Genomic DNA, 20,134 nt, shown 5'->3' with positions numbered 1-20,134 from the left:
ACTACTTCTACTTTTACTTAAAGGTCACCTATTGTGCAAAATCCACTTTTTCATGTCTTTTATACATCAACATGTGTACATGTATACACCCCTCTGTGTAAAGAGATTCTGAAAGTTTCAGGAAAAAAGATTCTCTCTCTTTTTGTCCTGATCCATTTATATAAAAACCTGTCTGAAAATGAGCTGATCAGATTTTGGCCACTTTATGATGTCATAACGATTATTTGGCTTGTGTAACCATTAGCCAATCACCAACCAAGATAACACCCCCCCACCTTATCACCCCCCCCACCGTATCACCTGAATCTCCTCCTAGAGCACCATTGGGTTCTTTTTAACCAAATCTCTCTCAGAGGGGCTCCTTATTTTCATCTAAAGTAACAGACAGAGAATCAGCCATTTTGAAACAGGGCTGAAACAGAGGGATTATGGGATGCTGCAATGATCTGTTTGGTATTTGGAGCCAAACACTTCAGAGACATGTTTTTTATATATCTGAGACCTATAATATATTGATGAAAAACAGCATAATAGGGAATCTTTAACCCTTTGGAGTCGACCGTCACGCCGGCGTGATCAGATCACATGACCTGTTCAAGCCGGTGCCGCATAAAAACAACAGTCCGGACAACATTGCCGTGTGTTTCTGTCGAAAGTACTGGCTTGAAACTATATGCCAGTCTTTGTTTCATGCAAACAGACCCAGTAAACACGGAGATACGATGATATAAATTTAATACAAATATATTTCAAAAGTATGAAAAATGGAAGCACATATTTTAATATCTTCGCCGTATTTTATCATTTTACGAAATGGAAAATACTGGAAACTGTAGATCCTGCTCAACAGGATGTATTTACCAGGGAGGGGGTGAGGTAATCAGGTAAACGGAGTGATACGTAACGAGACGAAAAGAGACGAAGTGGGACGGCGGGAACCGAAGAGAGACGGCAGGAAATGGAGAGAGACGAAGATATACGAAGACAGGCGGCGGGCGGTGGGAGACGAAGTGAGACGGCGGGAGACGAAGAGAGACGGCGGGAGACGAAGAGAGACGGCGGGAGACGGCGATTGAAGTAAAGTGACAGACAAACATTGAGAATTTAGATATAGTTAGATAGATTTAGAGTTTTGAAGATTCAACTATGATGAAGAGAACTCTGAACGTGAGTCAAGCTATAAGCTTGTTTTTTGACATGGAGGAGGAGGAGGAGCCTGTGATGTTGCCCTCTGTTGACAGAAACTGCTTTGAAGCGTGGCACAGATAAAGACAAAAAAAACTGATTTTTGTACATAATGTGTATATATATTTGTATTATATTTATAATAACACTTTTGCCTTATCAGAATGAAATCCAATGTACATTATTTAAGCTTTTAAATGTTTTGTTGTGCCTACTGTGTCACTGTTGACAGAACTGAGAAATGAGGAAAAAACGCCTATGGATACACCTGTTATTTGTTCATAAAATGTGTATATAGGTTCATGCTACCTCAATCAAACTTTCACATTATCATAGTGACATCCCATGTATATATTTACAGCTTTCAAATTGTTTCGTTGTGCATGTTTGTGTTACCTATATAAAAAATAATATCATTTTCAAAATCCGTTTTTAAATTCTTTTGTGATTTTGGGTCCAAAATGTTCATATAGTATCTAAAACTGAGAAAAATAACTATCAGGTTATATAGGTGAGGTTGTCCTTAAAAAAAAGATACCAAACATTGACATGCCAAACATTTCTTAATGGTAGTAAGACAAATCAAAAGTATGCGAAAACGGCCAAATTAGCCCAGGACTCCAAAGGGTTAAGGGCAAGATCTGAGTACTTTTTCCAACTCTACAGGGCCCAATGAAAATGGTTGTGTTTGAAGGTGAATGCAGACCTGTAGCCCATAATAGGAGGGTTGGCATGGGCCTGGCAGGTGAAGGTGACTCTGTCCCCCTCCAGGACAGAGCGAGGCTCGATGGACAAGGTCACTGACGGTGGATCTGGAAGAGAGAGAGAGAGAGACTCACATTACAACAGCCTTATTACAGCTAATATATGCTGCAATCTGGAGAAGGAGGAGGATCATTCAAAATGGCTGCCATGCATTACTTAGTTAAAGCTATGAAAGATTCAGCAGCTCGCAGATGTTTTATTTTTCAAAATTGACGCCTTGTTGCTTTTGATTAGTTGGAAATGTCGAAAGATACCGTGTGAAGTAACTAGCAGGTTGTTGTAATAATATATCGTGAAGAATTGGAATTCAAAATAAAATAATATTCCTTGTCTATTTTTACTTTAATCCTGGGCCAAATACTCTTCTGTAAAAGTCATCTTCTGCCTGTATATCATTTAACAGCTTACGGTGTACGTTGAGGGACACGGTTGTGATTTTGCCCGTGGGAACAGCCAGGTTGGTGGCCACGCAGCTGTAGTTCCTCCCAGTGTCGGTGTCCACAGGCTGGATGGGCAGGTAGCTGCGTGTGGTCACCCTCTTCCTGTCTGGAAGCACCTCCTGATGACGGGGTGGAGACATGGATGAAGCATTTTAAATACATATCAGGTACTGTAGAAACACTTGGTTCTGGTCTCTATTTGAGACTTACAGTGGTGCTGGCAGCCCCCTCTACAGGCAGCCCATCTTTAAGCCACTCGATCATAGAAGGCGGTTTGGCCCCTCGAGACACACAGCTCAGGTTGTAGGACTCCCCCGCATTCAGCAACACCTCTGGACCCCCATCGATCACCGGGTTATCTGGGGGGACTGGAGCAAGAGAGGAGAGGAGTGTTAAAAGCACTCTCACATATAGACACGTGCACTGACATAGATGCGCACAAACGTACTGAGGACGGTGAGTTTGGCCCTCCTGGACCTCAGGGCAGCATCAGGGGCCTGGCACTCGTACAGCGAGTCATCGGACAGGTCAGCTGACAGGATCTCCAGGTTGTACTGGCCCAGCTCCTGCACTCGCAGCACGCGGTACCTGGGCCAAGCTGGAACACACATACACACGAAATACATTAAGATTTAGATCATCTTAATAACTTTGAGGAAATAGGTTTTCTTACTGTCTTGATTACATTTATCACTTCTTATAAACTCATTCTACATTCCTATTATGCTTGTTGTTCTCTGGCTGAAGGTACTATCCTATTTGAACTCTTAACACAAAAATTGTTAATTCGTCACAGGATCCCAACATCCCCTTGGGGTCTGTATCAGAATTTTAAAAAATGCGACACCACGCAGCATGTGGTTGTTCCTGCTGGTAAGAAAACATCAGGTCTGAGTCACAAATGAAGCAAAAACATGACTTTTTCGTCATTAGGCTAAATGTCACCAGGGAGATGCACAACCACATGATATGATGACGTGCACAACAACAAATGTATGACCAAACCTACACATTCACACAATTCCACGATGCACACACACTCTCACACCCTGCTCTTCAGTACTCCCTTCCCTTCCCCCACCCGCCACACAGCTGTGTCACTGCTGTACATTCTCACCATTAGGTGGCATCCATGCTCTCCCTCACCGGCGGGGGGAAAAGATGAATGCATTATGACAGCAACGTTTTAGAGGACTCAAATCCACTCCAGTCTATGGTGCAGAATTCATGTTTGCTGCCCAGACGTAGATGGCATGTGAAATTCTGTGTGCCGTGTCAATGTGCAAACTCTGCTGCTCGCCTAACCTTGGGTGTCCTTGTTTCTGCATGCATGTGTGCATGTGTGCCTTGTATATACGTGCATTTGCATTTCTAATGTTGAGAGCGAGAAAGCGTATGAAAAGCTCAGAGAACCGGGGGGGAGAGGGACAGAGAGGCTCATACACAAACACACACACACACCCGTGTGTATGTGTATGTGAGCATGAAGCGGCCAGTGTTCATTCACGTTTCTATTTAAAAGCTTTGGCTTGAAGCACCGGACCATTACAGTAACAATATGATTCAGAGAAAGGAGTAAGAAAAAGGGAGGGAGAGACAGGAAGAATGGAGAAGGGACAGACAAGGACAGAGAGGAGGAGAGAAAGGTTGTCAGGAAGAGGAGAGCATGAACTGAGAGTGTGTCAGGCAGGATGAGGGTAAAGAGAGAGACAAGGTAGAGAAGTTAAATGAAGAATAGGAGAGAGGGCTCAGTGCAACAGAGGCAGCTTAAAGAAGGAGAACAAGAGGAAGAGGACGGAACAAGGGAGCTAAGATGAGGAGGTCGCAGAGGAATAGCATGACAGACAGTGGAGGAGAGGGTGATGATTAGAAAAAGAAACAAAAGAACTGATGCAAAATCATACAGTAGTTAGGATGGGAGAATAGAGGAAAAGAAAGGAAATGTTGTAATAAGCAAGACAAAATAATAAAAAAAACTGAATATTTACACCATGTGGGGTAAACAACTGCAGCATCAACAAAAAACAAGGCCTCAGCATGTCACCAATTGTGCAGTCTCCCTCTGGACCAATCAGTTGAAAATATGCCTACTTGTTTTGACCAGTAATTGCACAGCCCCCTTTGGGCTAATCAGCGCAATTCGGAAAATGCTGCATCACAGCGATGAGACCCACCATTCCCCCAAGTTTTATCAAAGTCAGACAAGCAGTTCCTCAAATTGTTGTTGACAGACAGACAAGCGGGGGGGCTTCATAAATCAAACAGGACATTTCCTCTGTGGGGAAGAAATGCAAAGACAAACTGGAGGGAACATTTAGGGCAGCAGCGTAAAGGAATGTGAGCTAGCTGATGGATCGATACAAATAAATTGTATATAGTAGATATTATCCGGTCAGTGTCACCCTCTGCCTATATGACAGATGTGATGCCCCTTCACCAAGTCGAAGGGTGTCACTCGTCCCGAGGGAGATCAGAGTGCTTTCCCATCAAATATTGTATGATATGTGTAGAAGGTGGCTAAAGTTCACATCAACCTAAATAAGTGCACAGTTTGTCACAACATGGTGTGACTGGAAGGGGGGGGGGGGGCTGCTATTTAACAGTAGCAACTCTTACATCTCTTGGCCAGAAACTGCCCTGCTGTCTCAATCTCGCTACAAAAACACTTTGTCAGCGTACATTAGCCGTCACAGCTACATACACGCGATGTCACACTGGGCGAGCGTGGATTTTCAAAATGCTGTGAGAGGGTTTAGTATTTGAGAAAATCACATTCCACATCTGTAACACATGAAACAGCAGTTAGCAGGGCTGTTACAATCCGCTTCAAGTTATTCTGTGGTCAAACCCGGTATTTCTATGTATCTGTATTAACAGGGCTCTAGCAGCAATCTAAAAGCATCATTTATAAAAAAGAAAAAAAAGAAACAGAAACTGGAAGCATCATTCAAAATCCTAACCTAAAAATAATTTTGCACTTACACACCAGTAGAGTGTTCATTTTTAGACCTACGAAATTGTAATAAAGACTGTTTTAGACCTTTTTACGCCCAACTTTCAATTTGGCAATCAAATGTAAGACTTTCAAGACCACTTTGCAAGTGCCAAGCGGTTTGAAATCCCTGGGTTGTCCCGCCAAAACATTTAAATACCAAATGTTATGCAAACTTCTAAATGTAACTTTCTAAATGTAACAGTTCCAGCAGAGAGCTCTGACCTTCTGCATTGCAACTGTTGCTGCACATGCCAATACAAACATAACAGTCTCCCTCTGCACCCTCTGAAAAGTTACATTAAAAACATTCCCAACATTTCTACAGCTTTAAACATGCAGCTTTAAAATGTGCCTATCAGCAGCGCCAATCTGAAAGTATCAGCATCAGCTTCGAGAACGCCATCTTAGTCACATGCAGAACGGAGTGAAGGATGCCTGAAGGGGCTGCATGATGTCTCACCCTGGAGGTTTTCTCCGATACCCAGAGCCAAGCCATCTTTGGTCCACTGAACAATGCCTGAGTAGTTGAAGACAACACAGGACAGGATCACCCTCTGGCCCCGCACCACCGACTGGTCTGCCGGCTCCTGAGAGAACCTCGCCGTCCACACTGCAGAGAAGAGGAATTGGGAAAGAAGAATAGGATAAGTTTGGGAATTTCTCATGTTCACTGTGTGTACATTGCAGGAAAACAACTCTGAAATTACCACAACCACATATAACTGAATAGCGTACTATTGTAACTGCGGTTTCATGGTTAATTGTTCGAAAACTGCATTCCCCCAGCAGAAATGAAATGCCATCTTTGATCACACGTTGGCTCGCGGCCATTAACTGCTGCCGCCGAGTGAAGAGCGGCATGGCAAGGCGGAGGTGTCAGAGAAGAGAGAGTCAGAACAGAGTTGGAGAAGAAGAAAGAAAGAAGAAGGACGTGGTTAACGCTGACTCAGGAGCTGGGAGATCAAACAGGAAACTTCAGCCATAGGGTTTCTCACACTGCTTTTCTTCCAGCTCTTGACTTTTAGTTCTTCAAAACTCTCCCTCCCTCTCTCTGTTTCTCCCTTCTTCATTCCTCCCTATGAGTCATCACACAGGCTTCCAATCCACAACCAAAACTACAGTGGTTGTCATTGTCTACGAGACTCTCTCCCTCTAGAAGTCCACTACAGTTGGCCTACAGACTGACCGAGTACTACAGTATGAGTTAAAAAGCTTCAGCTATTGTCCCACGCTGTATGATGACAAGTTGTAATTAGCTGTCCCTTGAAGACATGTCACCCTTACAATAGATGAGAGGCAAAAACATTTAAATTTTTTCCATCCTGCCTCTTGCGTTCATTTTCTCCCACTTGTTATTTCAAAGACTCTCGTACAGTGGATCATTAACCCAATACTGCAAAGCACACCCCCTCCTTCTTCTGCCATTACCTCTCTCCTTTATTCCCTCTCTATAATGTTGTATGTCCTTTACCCAAATTGCTTTGCTTCACTCTCTGCTTTTCCCTCCATATGTATGCATCCCCACTCGCCTCCTTCACTTTGTACATCTATAATGCTGTCTATGAATGTCCTTTAGCCTGCACAGATTCTTCTCTACCTTGCCTCCTCTTACAGTATGCACGCACCTCCTTCTTTCTATATACATATATAATGCTGTATATGTCCTTTTACCCATAATGCTTTCTATTTCTGTGTTCCTCCTCCTCGCTGGTTGGAAGGGGGTTAGAGGCGGACTGTCACAACTCATTTATCACATTAAATACCAGCCCTCCAGCATTTTCTCTCTCCCGTTCCCCGTCTCTCACTTTTTCCCTCACTCCCTTTTCCTCACCTCCTACCATTTACATCTCTCCTTCTCACTTGTCCTCTCCACATTTTTATCACTCCCCCCCTTTTTCCCGTACACTCCCTCTCTCGTTCCCTCACACTTTTACCTCTGAGCCCTCCAGCACTTTTCTGAAGGTTCCCAATCCCATCTCACTCACTATTTCCTAACAACTGCCATATGCCTCCTCACCCCACCTCCCGCCTCCGCATCATGACCCTCGGTCCCCATCTCTCATGTTTCCCCTCTCTTTCATAAACACGGACATGCACTTTCCCCTTATCATGTCAGATTCGGTGTGATTTGCAGAGGTACAATATGCCTGATAATACAATGGAACCCAGTCATGCAACAAGATTTCCTTACCAATCAAAACAATGGCTTCTGACAGTGCAGCGCATTAATATGCTGAACATAAAGGAGATGTGCGAGCAAGCTCAGTGAAAAGGGAATCAGATGCAGATGGGAGCTTTGCAGCATGCATACCTAGAATAATTTAGCGCTGAACCAAAAATAATAATAATAGCGGCCCTTAATTTGATCCCTGAGGAACACCCAAATAAACTGGATTAATGAATAAGGATAAACAAAGGAAACAACATGGCAACAACAACATTGGGCGTTGAAAGGGTTGGAAGTAAAAACCAAGTCAAATAAGTAACAAAGTCTTTATTAGTAAAATGTAAGTCCCTGAAGACACTGAAATCATATTTTTTTCCCCCACTTTTCAAATGGACACTATATTTTGGTTTGCAGAGAAATAAGAATGTATCAGGGTAACTTCTCCAAGAGAAGTTAGAACCTGGTTAGTTTGTTCCACTTTTCAAATGGTGTTATCTCATATGTTTCATGGAGGTGATTAGTAAATGATGAGGACATAACACCTTAAAAAGGCAAAATAAATATTTCCTCTTTCAACCTCTTACTGAGGCTGATGGGGTCGAACATAAAAATATACTTTTCTGCCAAAGATAGAACTTTGGAAATGTTTGTAAGGACGAGTCATCTAATGAGCAGATTAACTGAAGATAAAGGTTGTATTCTTAATAAATGGTAGTTGAAATTGTTGCTCACTTAGTCATAAATATTTAAGGTTATAGAGAAACACTTCAGATTTCAAAACAAGTTTTAAGAAGCTATCAAGAGGGCCGTGTTGGAATTCTTTTAGAGCTCAACTATTACTGTAGTTGCTGCTTTTCAGTTGGCCCAAATTTTAACAACCAAAATCAATGAGACAAAAAGAGTTCTCGGAACCCAAGGCGACAACCAACACTCCCAAACGCAAATATATTAATTGGCAAGGACTGGCTTGGAAAAAAACCTAACAAAATATTGCTCTATTTTCTCAAGATGCATCATAAGCGATGCTGGAATCTATGATGTCATAGGATTGTTTTAAGATTTTCTAGGAAATCTGGTGAAGTCAGATATGTTCTGAGCCCATTGTAGCAATAGCACGTGGCAATAATGTAGTGCAATTAAGGTGGAGAATCCAAATTATAATCAGCAAGATATTTTGAGAAACTGTCAATAGAAACAAAGGTAATCGCAGACAGATTAGATTTATGCTTACATTTCCTGTATGCGCCCTAATTTGATGAAACTCATTTACACCAATCTTATAAAACATAAAGAGCTTTTTCTCAGACATATATGGGTGTTAAGCTAGTTTAGCTGGGTTTAAACTACCCTGCAACCCTGACAGTAGCCTGAGGGCAAGCAAATCCTTTTCTCCACCAACTCAGATATGGTAGCTGGAGGTATTCCCTCATCTGCCTCAGTAAACCACAAACATAATCCAAACTGAATACTCCTGAGCGGAGGCTACACAATCTGCAGAGAAAACACCCATGCAAAGGCTGATGACTGAAAACACTGACTCATTTAAACATGTGCTCATCGCCTTCTGATTTCCATATTATCCAGTTAACACTTGTCAACATGAGTGTATGTGCTTGTGTGTGTGTGTTTAAAGAAGGAAATGTACGTGCAGAGTGCAGTCAGAGCAAAGGCAAGACAGGAGAGTGTATGCTAGGGAGCTTGTATTCTTTCATTATGTGGGTTATGCTGCAGTGACAAATTTAGAGTGTGTCCTGATTTCTTTGAGTCACTGATCCCCAAGATACCACGGGAGACTCCGAATACCCTGTCCACGCGAGACCACGGTCACAAAAAGCTGTGACCATGACCACATGGACACACACACAAACAAAAAAAGGCGGCACAGATGCCCTAACCTTCACCACATGGGCTAACCATGTCCTGTCAACACACACACACAAACACAACCACAACCCCAAACATATAATCGACACGTAGAGGCGGTTTCCTGAACATGGATTACACCACGGCTCTGGCTAAACCGTCAAGCTAGTGGAGCATCTCCATCTCCTTTGGGAGTGAGTCTCAGTTTAGTCTAGGATTAAGCATGGCCTAGTCAAAGTTTGGAAAGGGATTAGGATTAAACTGGGGCCTAGGACAACAGCCCCTGCAGACACTGTGACACCAGCCTCGGCTTGTCAAAGCAGAAACAAAGCCAAAGGCGAGCACGCACAGCTTGGCCGGGTGAGTCACCAAATGCATGGCCACACGCCGCCATAGTGTGAACCACGGCAGCAATTTAGCCTCAGAGCACCTCTCGCACTATGCGATGGTGTTTTAATAGCAAGGTAATGAACCGTCAATATGTTGCTGGAAATGACTGAAAGGGTATATGCATGCAAAGATGTTTGGAGCTATTTTTAGTAAGTGCGCTGCTCATAATTTGCCACACACCCTGCTGTTAGGTGGTGAATGTCAAAGCTGACTTTACAGCATTTAAATACAGGCTTACCTCGCCTCTCTCTACGGGACAGGAGACGGGGTTGGAAGTGATGCCATGCAGTAGAGGCTTCTGGGAAAGGTCCACTGATGGCATCATAAAATGGCATTTGTATGGATTGTTATGCATCGATGTAATTATCTTTGTGTCTGGCCCCCTCCCCGTACCCCTCTGTACCCCACCAACAAAGTCCCCCTGCCTTCCTCTCCCTTGCTCCTCTCTAGCCAATCCCGTGCTTCGGCTGGATCACAGACTTGCGTCACCATAGCAACAGCTGACGTGTAAAGTAACTGCCCAAAAAAAGTTTTCTGTCTGTAAGAGCGTGTCTGCGAGCGTACACGCGTATGTGCATCTGTGTGTCTGATGAAATCCTCCCCAGCGCTCGGTACACCCATTTTCCTGAAAAAACATTTTTCAATGACCTCATCCTCCCTCCACCTATTCAATTAATAGTCAGGCGGCCGCACTGATCTCTCATTATTTCTCTCCTTCACATCCCCCCCTTCACAATCTCTTCACTGTTAGGCAATCCGCTTCAAATTGATTCTGTTATCTGTCTAATTCCATATCTGCGCCGCATGTGGCCGATGTGTTGGTGTGATGGAGGGGCTCAGCCTGAAAATTAGATGCAGGAATAGGGGAACAAAGAGACGGCGAGGACCACAGACACAGAGCTGTGAAGTGCAATATGGAGGAGGATGACATCATTGTTTCAGGACAAAGTTGCACCCTTAGGAGCCATGCGGTACGGACTTTGGCCCACTTTTTTCTGTACATGACTGTACATAATACATCTTTGTGTCAGGCCATCAGTCAGTCCGATCTGTGCATCTCTCAGGGCGCATGAGAGCCTTTGGATTTACTCCTGGACTTATCTTCTAGGTTCCTTTTTAATTCAGAAAACTTTAAATCACAAATGTTTGTTTAGGCTCCTAAAAAGCTGTGAGAGAGATTCAAGGATTTAAAGCAAGACAGCAAAAGGCACTTTAATAGGGAGGCTGTGGCTCAGTGGGTAGTGTGCTCAGTGGATAGTGTGCTGGACTTTGAATCAGGGGATACCAAGTTCGAGTCCCACTGCAGTCAGCATGTCGTTGTGTCCCTGGGCAAGACACTTCACCCCAAATTGCTCCTGTGGGTATTGTCCACAGTACTGTATGTATGTAAGTCGCTTTGGATAAAAGCGCCTAACAAATGACATGTAATGTAATGTGATTGTATTAGGGCTGTCAAGTTAACGCGTTAATAACGCGTTAACGCAAAAAAAAATTAACGCCACTAATTATTTTAACGCGATTAACGCATGTGTATTTTTTGTCCTCGGCCGCCGTAGTTTCAGAGCGCATCGAGTGTAAAATACCATCGACAAGCTGATGCTGACAGCCCCGCTCCTGCGGCCCGCTTGTGGCAGACCACACTTCCACGTTCACTGGCAGGCCCGGACTGGCCATCGGGAGGACCGGGAGGGAGTGTGTATGTGTGGCGCGACTCGCGCGAGCGAGGCACACCTTACGTGTTGTTGTTGTTAGCATCTGGTGCTAGCTAGCTGCGCTAACGGATATAAGGAGCTGTTTCAATGACATTTCGCCGACAACTGCGCCGAGCACTTGACTTTATGCAGGTAGCCAGACAGTGGGACATTGTACGAAAAGTCAGCACACTCAGCACGGATAGTACGCGCAACATTATTGCAGCGTCCAGGCAGCTCCCATTCGAGCATATATGCCTTGAGCTGCACATAGCTCAACGATCCATCACAGTGTCTACACACACACACACACACACACACACACACACACACACACACACACACACACACACACACACACACACACACACACACACACACACACACACACACACACACACACACACACACACACACACACACACACACACACACACACACACACACACACACCACACACACACACCACACACACACACACACCACACACACACACACACACACACACACACACACAGTACTATTGTATGAGAGGTTCCAGGTTGAATTGAGGCGAATATTTGTAATGTTCAGGTTGTTGTGTTTAATATTCATGAGAATATTTGTCATTGTTCAAATGATAATAACAAACATATAAAGCATATTTGTCCACTCATATGTTGATAAGAGTATTAAAAACTTGAAAGATATCCCTCTAAGGTACATTTAGAACAGATAAAAAATGTGCGATTAATTTGCGATTAATCGCGATTAACTATGGACAATCATGCGATTAATCGCGATTAAATACATACATGCACTTTTATGTATGTAGCCTTCAAATTCGGGGTTTCGTGATATACCGATATTGATGTTAATTTAGATATGTTATTTAAATGGATAGATAGATAGATAGATAGATAGATAGATAGATAGATAGATAGATAGATAGATAGATAGATAGATAGATAGATAGATAGATAGATAGATAGATAGATAGATAGATAGATAGATAGATAGATAGATAGATAGATAGATGGATGTATACTTTATTGATCCAAATGGTGGGGAAATAAATAAATATCTATAATAATATTGTGTAAATAATCCAACTATATCACAGTTCCAATGAACAATGGTAGAAATGTATGTTACTGATAGAATTTGTTTTTGAGCGATCTTGATAATATAATAAAAAATAATAATTATAGTGATTTATTTTGGCCAAGGTAATCCTGTGGTGGAGATCTGTTATTGTGACAGCCCTACTACTTACATTTTTATGAACGTATACGCATGGTGTAAACAATTTATAGACACGCAATAATTATGATCCTATAATCGTAATTTTCTTGAGGCCATGGTGACATCTTCAAATATCTTGTTTTGTCTGACCGACGCTTTTTTTGTCAAATAACTTCACATTTTTCAAATTGTTGTGAATAATGTTAGCCAACTAATCAATTAACCAACCACTGATGTCCTGCTCAAACCTATATACATGTAGCACTTGAATGTATTCAGTCTCTCCTTCTATTTATGAGGGAACTTGACCACCTGTGCTTGCCTTCTCTCAACAACATGGCTGCCTGGAAAGGACGGCCATAATACCTGTAACCATGGTGACGGCGCTATATGAAGGAGCGAGGGACATAGATGTGTAGCGAGTGAAAGGAGGCGACCCACAGAGCCTGCTGACACCGTGTCACTCAAACACAAAGGTGACTCCTGGAGGTGGGCACGGAGCGGAGGGAAGATCAGGGGCAGAAAGATCCAGAAAGAAAGACACAGACTCCTTCCTTTGTTTGCCGCATTGTGTGCCTGCTCGCTCCCTTCCTCTGTCGCCTTACCTTGCCATCCTCCCCCTTACTAGCAGTCAGCGACCTCTCTCTTTCTTCATCTCCATTGTGGCCTTGCCCCCTTCTCATTCCCCATTCACTTCCTTTTGTCTTGCAGGCATCTACTTAGAAATGATCACTCCTCCCTCCACGAACAACCTTATTCCCTTCCACCTTTCCACCTTCAATGTCTGCCCCTCTTTCCCTCCATCACTCCTCCTCCATCTCATTCCCTCTTTCCATTTCTATCAAAATGGTTGCTGTGGATACAGGTTTATTTGGAAATGGCGGAAGGAAAATTATTCCAGTGCTTTGTCTGTCCATTTTGATACTACCATGTGCGCATATGCTCCTGTCAAGGTGTGCACGCTCATTTGTGAGTGTGTTTGTGCCACCCTCATATCCTCTGAGGCTCCTATCATACATTTCACATCTGAAGAGCTTTATTTGTACCAAACCTCTGTAACAGACATTGTTACCATAGCTACAGCCAGTGAGGACCACTGACACAATGACAGACACAGTGGCCATGGCAACCTCAGGATCAGTGGTGGGTAATATGATAATTCATGGACGAGGCATCTGACACATTACGGGCACATGAATATGCTCAAGCGATGGAAAGCCGCCCCGACGCTGGTAATCCACGAGCCTTTGTGCGGCCAACATGCTGCGCGGCTGACAAAGAATACTCCGCTGTAACCAAGGGTGACCATAACTAACAATAGCTGTCCTCTGGATAAGCTTGAACAAGGGGATACATATCAAGCTGCTATTCTGCAGTATCAGAGTGCTGTGTAGCTTGTAGCACAGGGGTCGCCAAATAATTCAACTGGCACGATCGATATCATAATGAATCGATAATTCAAGGCAGTGGTTCCCAATTGATTTTGGGCAGCGACCCATTCCTAAAGCCACTCCAAATGCCACGTGATCCAGCAAGTAAACACACCCACCGTCAACTGTGACAGCTTTCAGATGGTCCACCTCACGTTACAGTAAAGCACACTAATGGAATCCAGCAGGACAATTTTACAAGCAGCGTGCCACCGATAAATCACCTCCTCCAAGGTCTGCTTTAATTCAATCCAGTGTAATTTAATTGTATTGGTATGTACTATAGCTTCTTGCAATGTCATCTGTCACAAACCGTCCAATAAAAGCCCGGGGCCTTGACCTCTTCTAGTGAAGTAATATTAATGCAGAGCCCCCTCGCCAATATCGCCACAAGTGCATACTGTCGCTTTGAAGAGGAGGCTTCTTTGTTTATGGCAAACACACTTAGTGACGAGAAAAGCAAAGAGAGCGGGGGGATAATAAATCTGGGTTGACTAGTGTGGACTTTTACATTTGAAAGCATTTGGAAGGCTTCAGAAAAAAACGGCTATTCCAATGTCCACTCATTAGACAAATGTAAAACAAAAGCTTTTTAGCAAAACAATGATTCCTGTGCAAATAAAACCAGGTCAATTCAAAAATGTTTTTCCTAATTGGTGTGGAAGAACTTGCCTGGCCCACACCCTATCATACAGCTATGAGATAGCCTGGAACGCTAACTGTGAGCCAGCTCTTATTCCCCAATATCACTGTTGGACCTCACTAATGCTTTTGAGGCTAAATGCAAGAATCCCTGCAGCCAGGATCTTGTGGAAATCATGAAACCATAAGAGTGGGGCCTTTTACAGCGGAATATTTATACCCCTAGCCATCTTTCATCTACTACACAAGATGTAAACTATCTGGACATAAAACCATGGGGTCAAGGTAAGCCTCAAGGGTATGGTATTAGGTTGACAGTGGCCGTCTTCGACAAAATACTGCATCTGAACATAATGGTTTTAATGACTGGATTTCAAGGCCATTGATGATTATTAATACTAAGAGATGGCTCACTCATTATATGTAGTTGGCTACAAAGTAGCCTGCAGGCTGTTGCATTACATGGCAAGGGGACGGCGAGCGTTGCCTTGCTGTGGTAACCGATGTAGTTGGACGGCTGACCCTAATGTTATCGTAAAGGGAAGATGGATGGAGTAAGTTGAGCCCCCCCCTCATCTCTCCCTCTGCTCTGTCCCTGTTGAGGAGCAGAAACTGGGAGAGCGGAGAAATGAAGTGACATCATCAGCGTCGGCCACATTCCTGCGGAGGGAGGGGGCGAGGAGGAGGGGGGAAGAAATACGGAGGAAGAGGAGGAGGAGGAGGAGAATGTCCCAAAACTTTTGAGGTTACAGGACCAACATCCCCCCCTCCCCCATCCCTTTAAACACACGCTCGCTCGCTCGCTCACACACACACACACACACACACACACACACACACACACACACACACACACACACACACACACACACACACACACACACACACACACACACACCACACACACACACACACACACACACACACACACACACACACACACACACACACACACACACACACACACACACACACACACACACACACACACACACACACACACACACACACACACACACACACACACACACACATCCAATCTCCCAACCTCTGCTTGCATGTTATCCGTGTGTGTGTTACAGTACACGGCCTCCTCTTCCTCATCATGCGCTCCCTGTTTTAATTCATGTGCTTCTACTCCTGTCCCCTCCCCCACCGCACCCCCCCCTCTCCCTCCACTCATACCACCCCCCCCCCCCTTCCCCGCTTCTCTTTCTCTCTCCACCGACCAGAGGAATGCAGGAACCACATCTGGAACTTATTAGAGAGCAAGGGAGAGAAAGGGGTAGATGGAAAGAAGTAATGGGGGGGGGGGGGGTGTCGGGGAGGAGAGGAAAAAAGAGTCAGATTGGGAGAAAAAAGAAAGTCCAGGAGGGGACAGAAAGAATGAACTTTGGTAAGCATAAAAAGGCTCATGTTGGGAGGCTAAGAATAAAAGTTAACAGCAACACCGATTAGTGCCAATTAACCTCGGTGGGCACGGGGCAGCTCGGCTGGCACCTCAGATGGGGGGGGGCAATCGCTACAGATTCTGGTGCAAATGTAGTCTTTGAACCGGCCACGACCATATTCTGTCTGAATGAGCAGCTCCACTGTCACTACTGAGGGAGCAGTCAGGCCTGAGTAATAGTCCTTTTCTCTCCGCCGCTGGCCTCCTGACCACTCCCCCCCCCCCACCCCCCTCCTCCTCCTTCGTCCTAGTCCCCTCACTCCTTTTCTTCCAGCACACTCTCTCTACCCACACTACAATGCTGCTCCCCCCTCCACCTCACCACCTTTAAAACAAACAAAAAAAACTCTAATCACTCTCCATCAGGTTTCACCCACCTGCCCGCAAGACTAGCCCTCTTTGTCTCCCTCCACTTCTCCCCAAAACAACTTTTTTTCTGGCCCCACCCCCCTCTACCTCACCCCAAATTGGTCCTCGCTGCAGAATGTGGCCGAAAACAACGCCAATAGATTCAGTCAGATGTGATGAAGTGTTCCCTTCTTGCTCGGGGGGCTCTGCATAAAGAAACATTTTTAAGGGGATGTGGGTTTTTTCTCCGTCGTCTCTTTGTAACTCAGATGCCCCCCGGCCTGTCAAACACAAACTGCATACGGGGACTTTCAATCCTGGGGCTTCACTTGATAAACACGTAGCTGGTAAGGGTTGCTCAAAGGAAATGTGTGTACACTTTTTGTTGAATTTATCGGCGACCACAAGTTTGATAATGACTTAATTCTTCTGTACCCTATCAGGTTTTCACTCGAACATTTCAAAGGAGGCGTGCTAGCGGCAGTTCTTTCCACAAACGCCACTTCAAAAAGCATGACATGACACTCGTGTCCAAAGGAATGCCCTTAAACAAACATATGAAGAGAAAAGCAATCAGCGTGTCACACATTGACAAACACACGCTGGGATGGAAATCCTAAGAATTTGTTGATTGAATGGAACCCAATGGGGAACAACAGGCGTGGATGTACATTATAACATCACGGGCTCCATTCCCAGATTGAGCTTTACAGCTGGTTCAGTGATTGCTTTCAGTGGCTGATGTCAATTAGAGATGGGTTTTTTTCGGTAAAATGCATCATTCAGATCCCGTAAAAATCATGACCTCAATTCGTGTTTAAACGGTAGGATGCACCAGAGCCATATCTCGCTCGCCGGGATCAGAAAATTAAAAACAGGCTTCTGCCTCGCTACATGTGTCACTCCAAATCTACACTGCGAGCCGGAAAGCGTTCAGTATAGCACCACAGAATGGTTCGTTAGCCTTGAAACCATGGCAGAAAGGTCCGTGGCGCTATAAATAATTCTATAAATGTATAATCCACAAGATCCTCATTGAAGTTTCTTGAAGGGTTTGAGTTTCTGTAGGGTAGCACTTTTTTCTTCATTAGCCACAGTAGATAGTACTGCTCATGTTTAAATCCCTCGTAGCCATTATCTGAGCAGAAACTACTTCTCCCAAGTGCACTTTTAGTGGTTATTACTGCCCACAATGTTCCCATCCCTTTCTAACCAACATTAGTGCATCTGCATGAGCTTAATGAAGCGGAGGACTGGCTTTGTGAGATTAGCTAACAAACTAATCAGCTTTTTTTTTTATTTGTAAAAAGACAAAAACAAGGTTTGTTTGCCGAACAGTCACTTCAGATATAACAGAATTTATTTAGATACAAATGTCAGAAAGAAACTGGCCAGATGCATCAAATAATGGAAATCAGCACTTCTAGTATCCCACTGGACTCTTTATGAGGCTTTTCTAATTCTTCATTGTTCACTTTTACAGAGTCATAAACATTGCACAGACAGTATAGTAATAATAGAGCCACAACTTTGCAGATCAACTCTTGAGCACCCTTTCTTTTCTGGGGCTGTAAAAGCCCCTCTTAATAGCTGACTCTTCAAATATCTGGATATTTTCTTTGTGAGCCCAACACAGGAATCTGTCTGAGGTCTGTGATTCACCGCTCGGCTGCGTGATTCAGGGTCGGAGCGTGCAGTTGGGCAGCAGCAGCAGCAGCTCGTGGCCTCCGTCTTCACAAAAGGGACGGAGGCTGACAAATGGCACACCTGCACCGGAGCCTTTGTCCGAGTCAGCATTCGAGCCTATGGGCTGTAGGTGCAGTGCTGCAAGTCCAACCGCCTCATTAGGAAGTTAAAGGCGTGTGTTTGCAATGATTGATTATGCAGTAACATTTAACAGCTGCATTAACGGTGCCGCTTGCTTGCGACTTATTACCAGGTTGGTTTGTAGATACCAGGCTGGGATACCGAATCAATCACTCCAATGGTGTTGCTGGTAAAGAACTGGAAAACATTCACCGCTTTAATTAGCTGCTCGACTAATAACCATCCAATCATTAGCACTGCTAGGCAATTACATGTGTGCAAATTGCAGGCCATGGAATACTGTTTTACTTGTCTAATGAAGAGATAAAGTCTGCTCCCAAACCTTGGTATTATCTCTTTCGAGGGTTCTATTCATTTCAGTTTACTCCTCTAATGTTTTCAAAGCCAAATGACCACAGTGCAACAATTGAGACGTTACATTTATTACACCATTTACAATCTTACTGAAAGAAACAAAGCCCCATTTGCAGCCTCCTAATCTCGTCTCCGGGAAAGCCTTTGAGAGCAAATGTCTTTGTGCTTGAGATCCCAACATGGAGTAATGATGGATTACACAGTTGTAACAAGGCAACAACAGACAATGGGACACATGGCTTCACACATGTAAATGGGCTGTGTCTGTCAGTGTGTTTATTCACATCTGCAAAGTGTTGCGGAGCTAGTCATGTGGAATGAACGCTTTATGAGTGGACAAACAGGGCAACAGCATGTGACAGTAGGGGTCTCGGTGGCGGGAGCAGGGGGTTCTGTGTGTTTGTGTGTTGCGACAATGCCGGATTGTGTCATTTTGTGGATTCTAGGAGCGCTGTATTTGTCGTAGAAAAGGATCCTGCACCTGTATAGATTGTGGTGGGCTTCCAGGAACATTCAACAATGCACTATGGGTGGATGCTGAGCATGACAAGCCTGGAGGAGCGATACAAAGCCTGGCAGACAGGGTGACATCATCCTTTTCCATACCTTCTCCGAACACGCCCCCTACCTATGATGAAGTGGTCTACTGGCCGGCCAGTCGTGCACGCTTCTCGGTCACCCAAGGTAGACAATAGGAGGAAAAAAAGGGAGGTTTGCTGCGGCTGCGTGGCCACGACGCCAAACATGCCTCGATCAAACAGGTCGCTTATAGAAATTACAAACCATCCTCATCCTCCTCATCCTCATCCAGCAACTCGCTGTGATTATCATAAGCCTACCTGGCACCCCACAGGTATGGAGGGGGGGGGGGGGGCAGATGCATGGGCTGCTGTTGCTGCTGCTGCACACACCTCATTGTGCTGCTGAAATACACAGGCAATCGAGAGGGTGGAGATGGGCTTTGTGTCACAGGTAGTGACAGTGGAAGGGTTAGGTGGGAGGGGGATACAGGACCCCTACAGGGGCTGGTGGCAGTGGTGTCATTGACTGACAAGCCATTCAGATGCTATAGCAGTGTGGAAGTGCTGCTGGCATGTAGAGCAGCGCTGGTCAATCACTGTCATTCCCGTCACGTCCTCAGCGCCTCACCACGGCCTGTCTGAAAAGCGGCACCGCGAGGGCTTGTCATATGCAAAAGGTCATTAAGACTGGTGGGCACGCGCATGCAGCAGTAATACTCAAGTTGGACGCACGCACGTTTTCGCACGCGGACAGAGGCGCGCGACAATGATAATTCGCACCAAAAAAAAAGTGTGATGATCCATTGCTGCGGTGCGGACACGCAGTCACACGCGCCCTCATA

At 44.6% G+C, this 20,134-nt stretch overlaps 1 protein-coding gene across 3 annotated transcripts in view; it reads right to left on the bottom strand.

Annotated features, from left to right (window-relative positions):
* The window catches only part of kirrel1a (kirre like nephrin family adhesion molecule 1a), a 33,211-nt gene that overhangs the window by 12,575 nt on the left and 502 nt on the right, over positions 1-20,134 (bottom strand). For all 3 annotated transcript variants that reach the window (XM_034136328.1, XM_034136326.1, XM_034136329.1), the window contains exons 2-6: positions 5,846-5,995; positions 2,839-2,988; positions 2,601-2,758; positions 2,359-2,509; positions 1,892-1,997 (exon numbers count right to left, since the gene is read on the bottom strand). In XM_034136328.1, coding sequence (XP_033992219.1) covers positions 1,892-1,997; positions 2,359-2,509; positions 2,601-2,758; positions 2,839-2,988; positions 5,846-5,995 — 715 coding nt within the window. The remainder of the gene's footprint in view (positions 1-1,891; positions 1,998-2,358; positions 2,510-2,600; positions 2,759-2,838; positions 2,989-5,845; positions 5,996-20,134) is intronic.

This window comes from Trematomus bernacchii, unplaced genomic scaffold (genome assembly GCF_902827165.1).
Source record: "Trematomus bernacchii unplaced genomic scaffold, fTreBer1.1, whole genome shotgun sequence".
NCBI lineage: Eukaryota > Metazoa > Chordata > Actinopteri > Perciformes > Nototheniidae > Trematomus > Trematomus bernacchii.
This window is presented reverse-complemented; position numbering and strand designations above follow the sequence as displayed.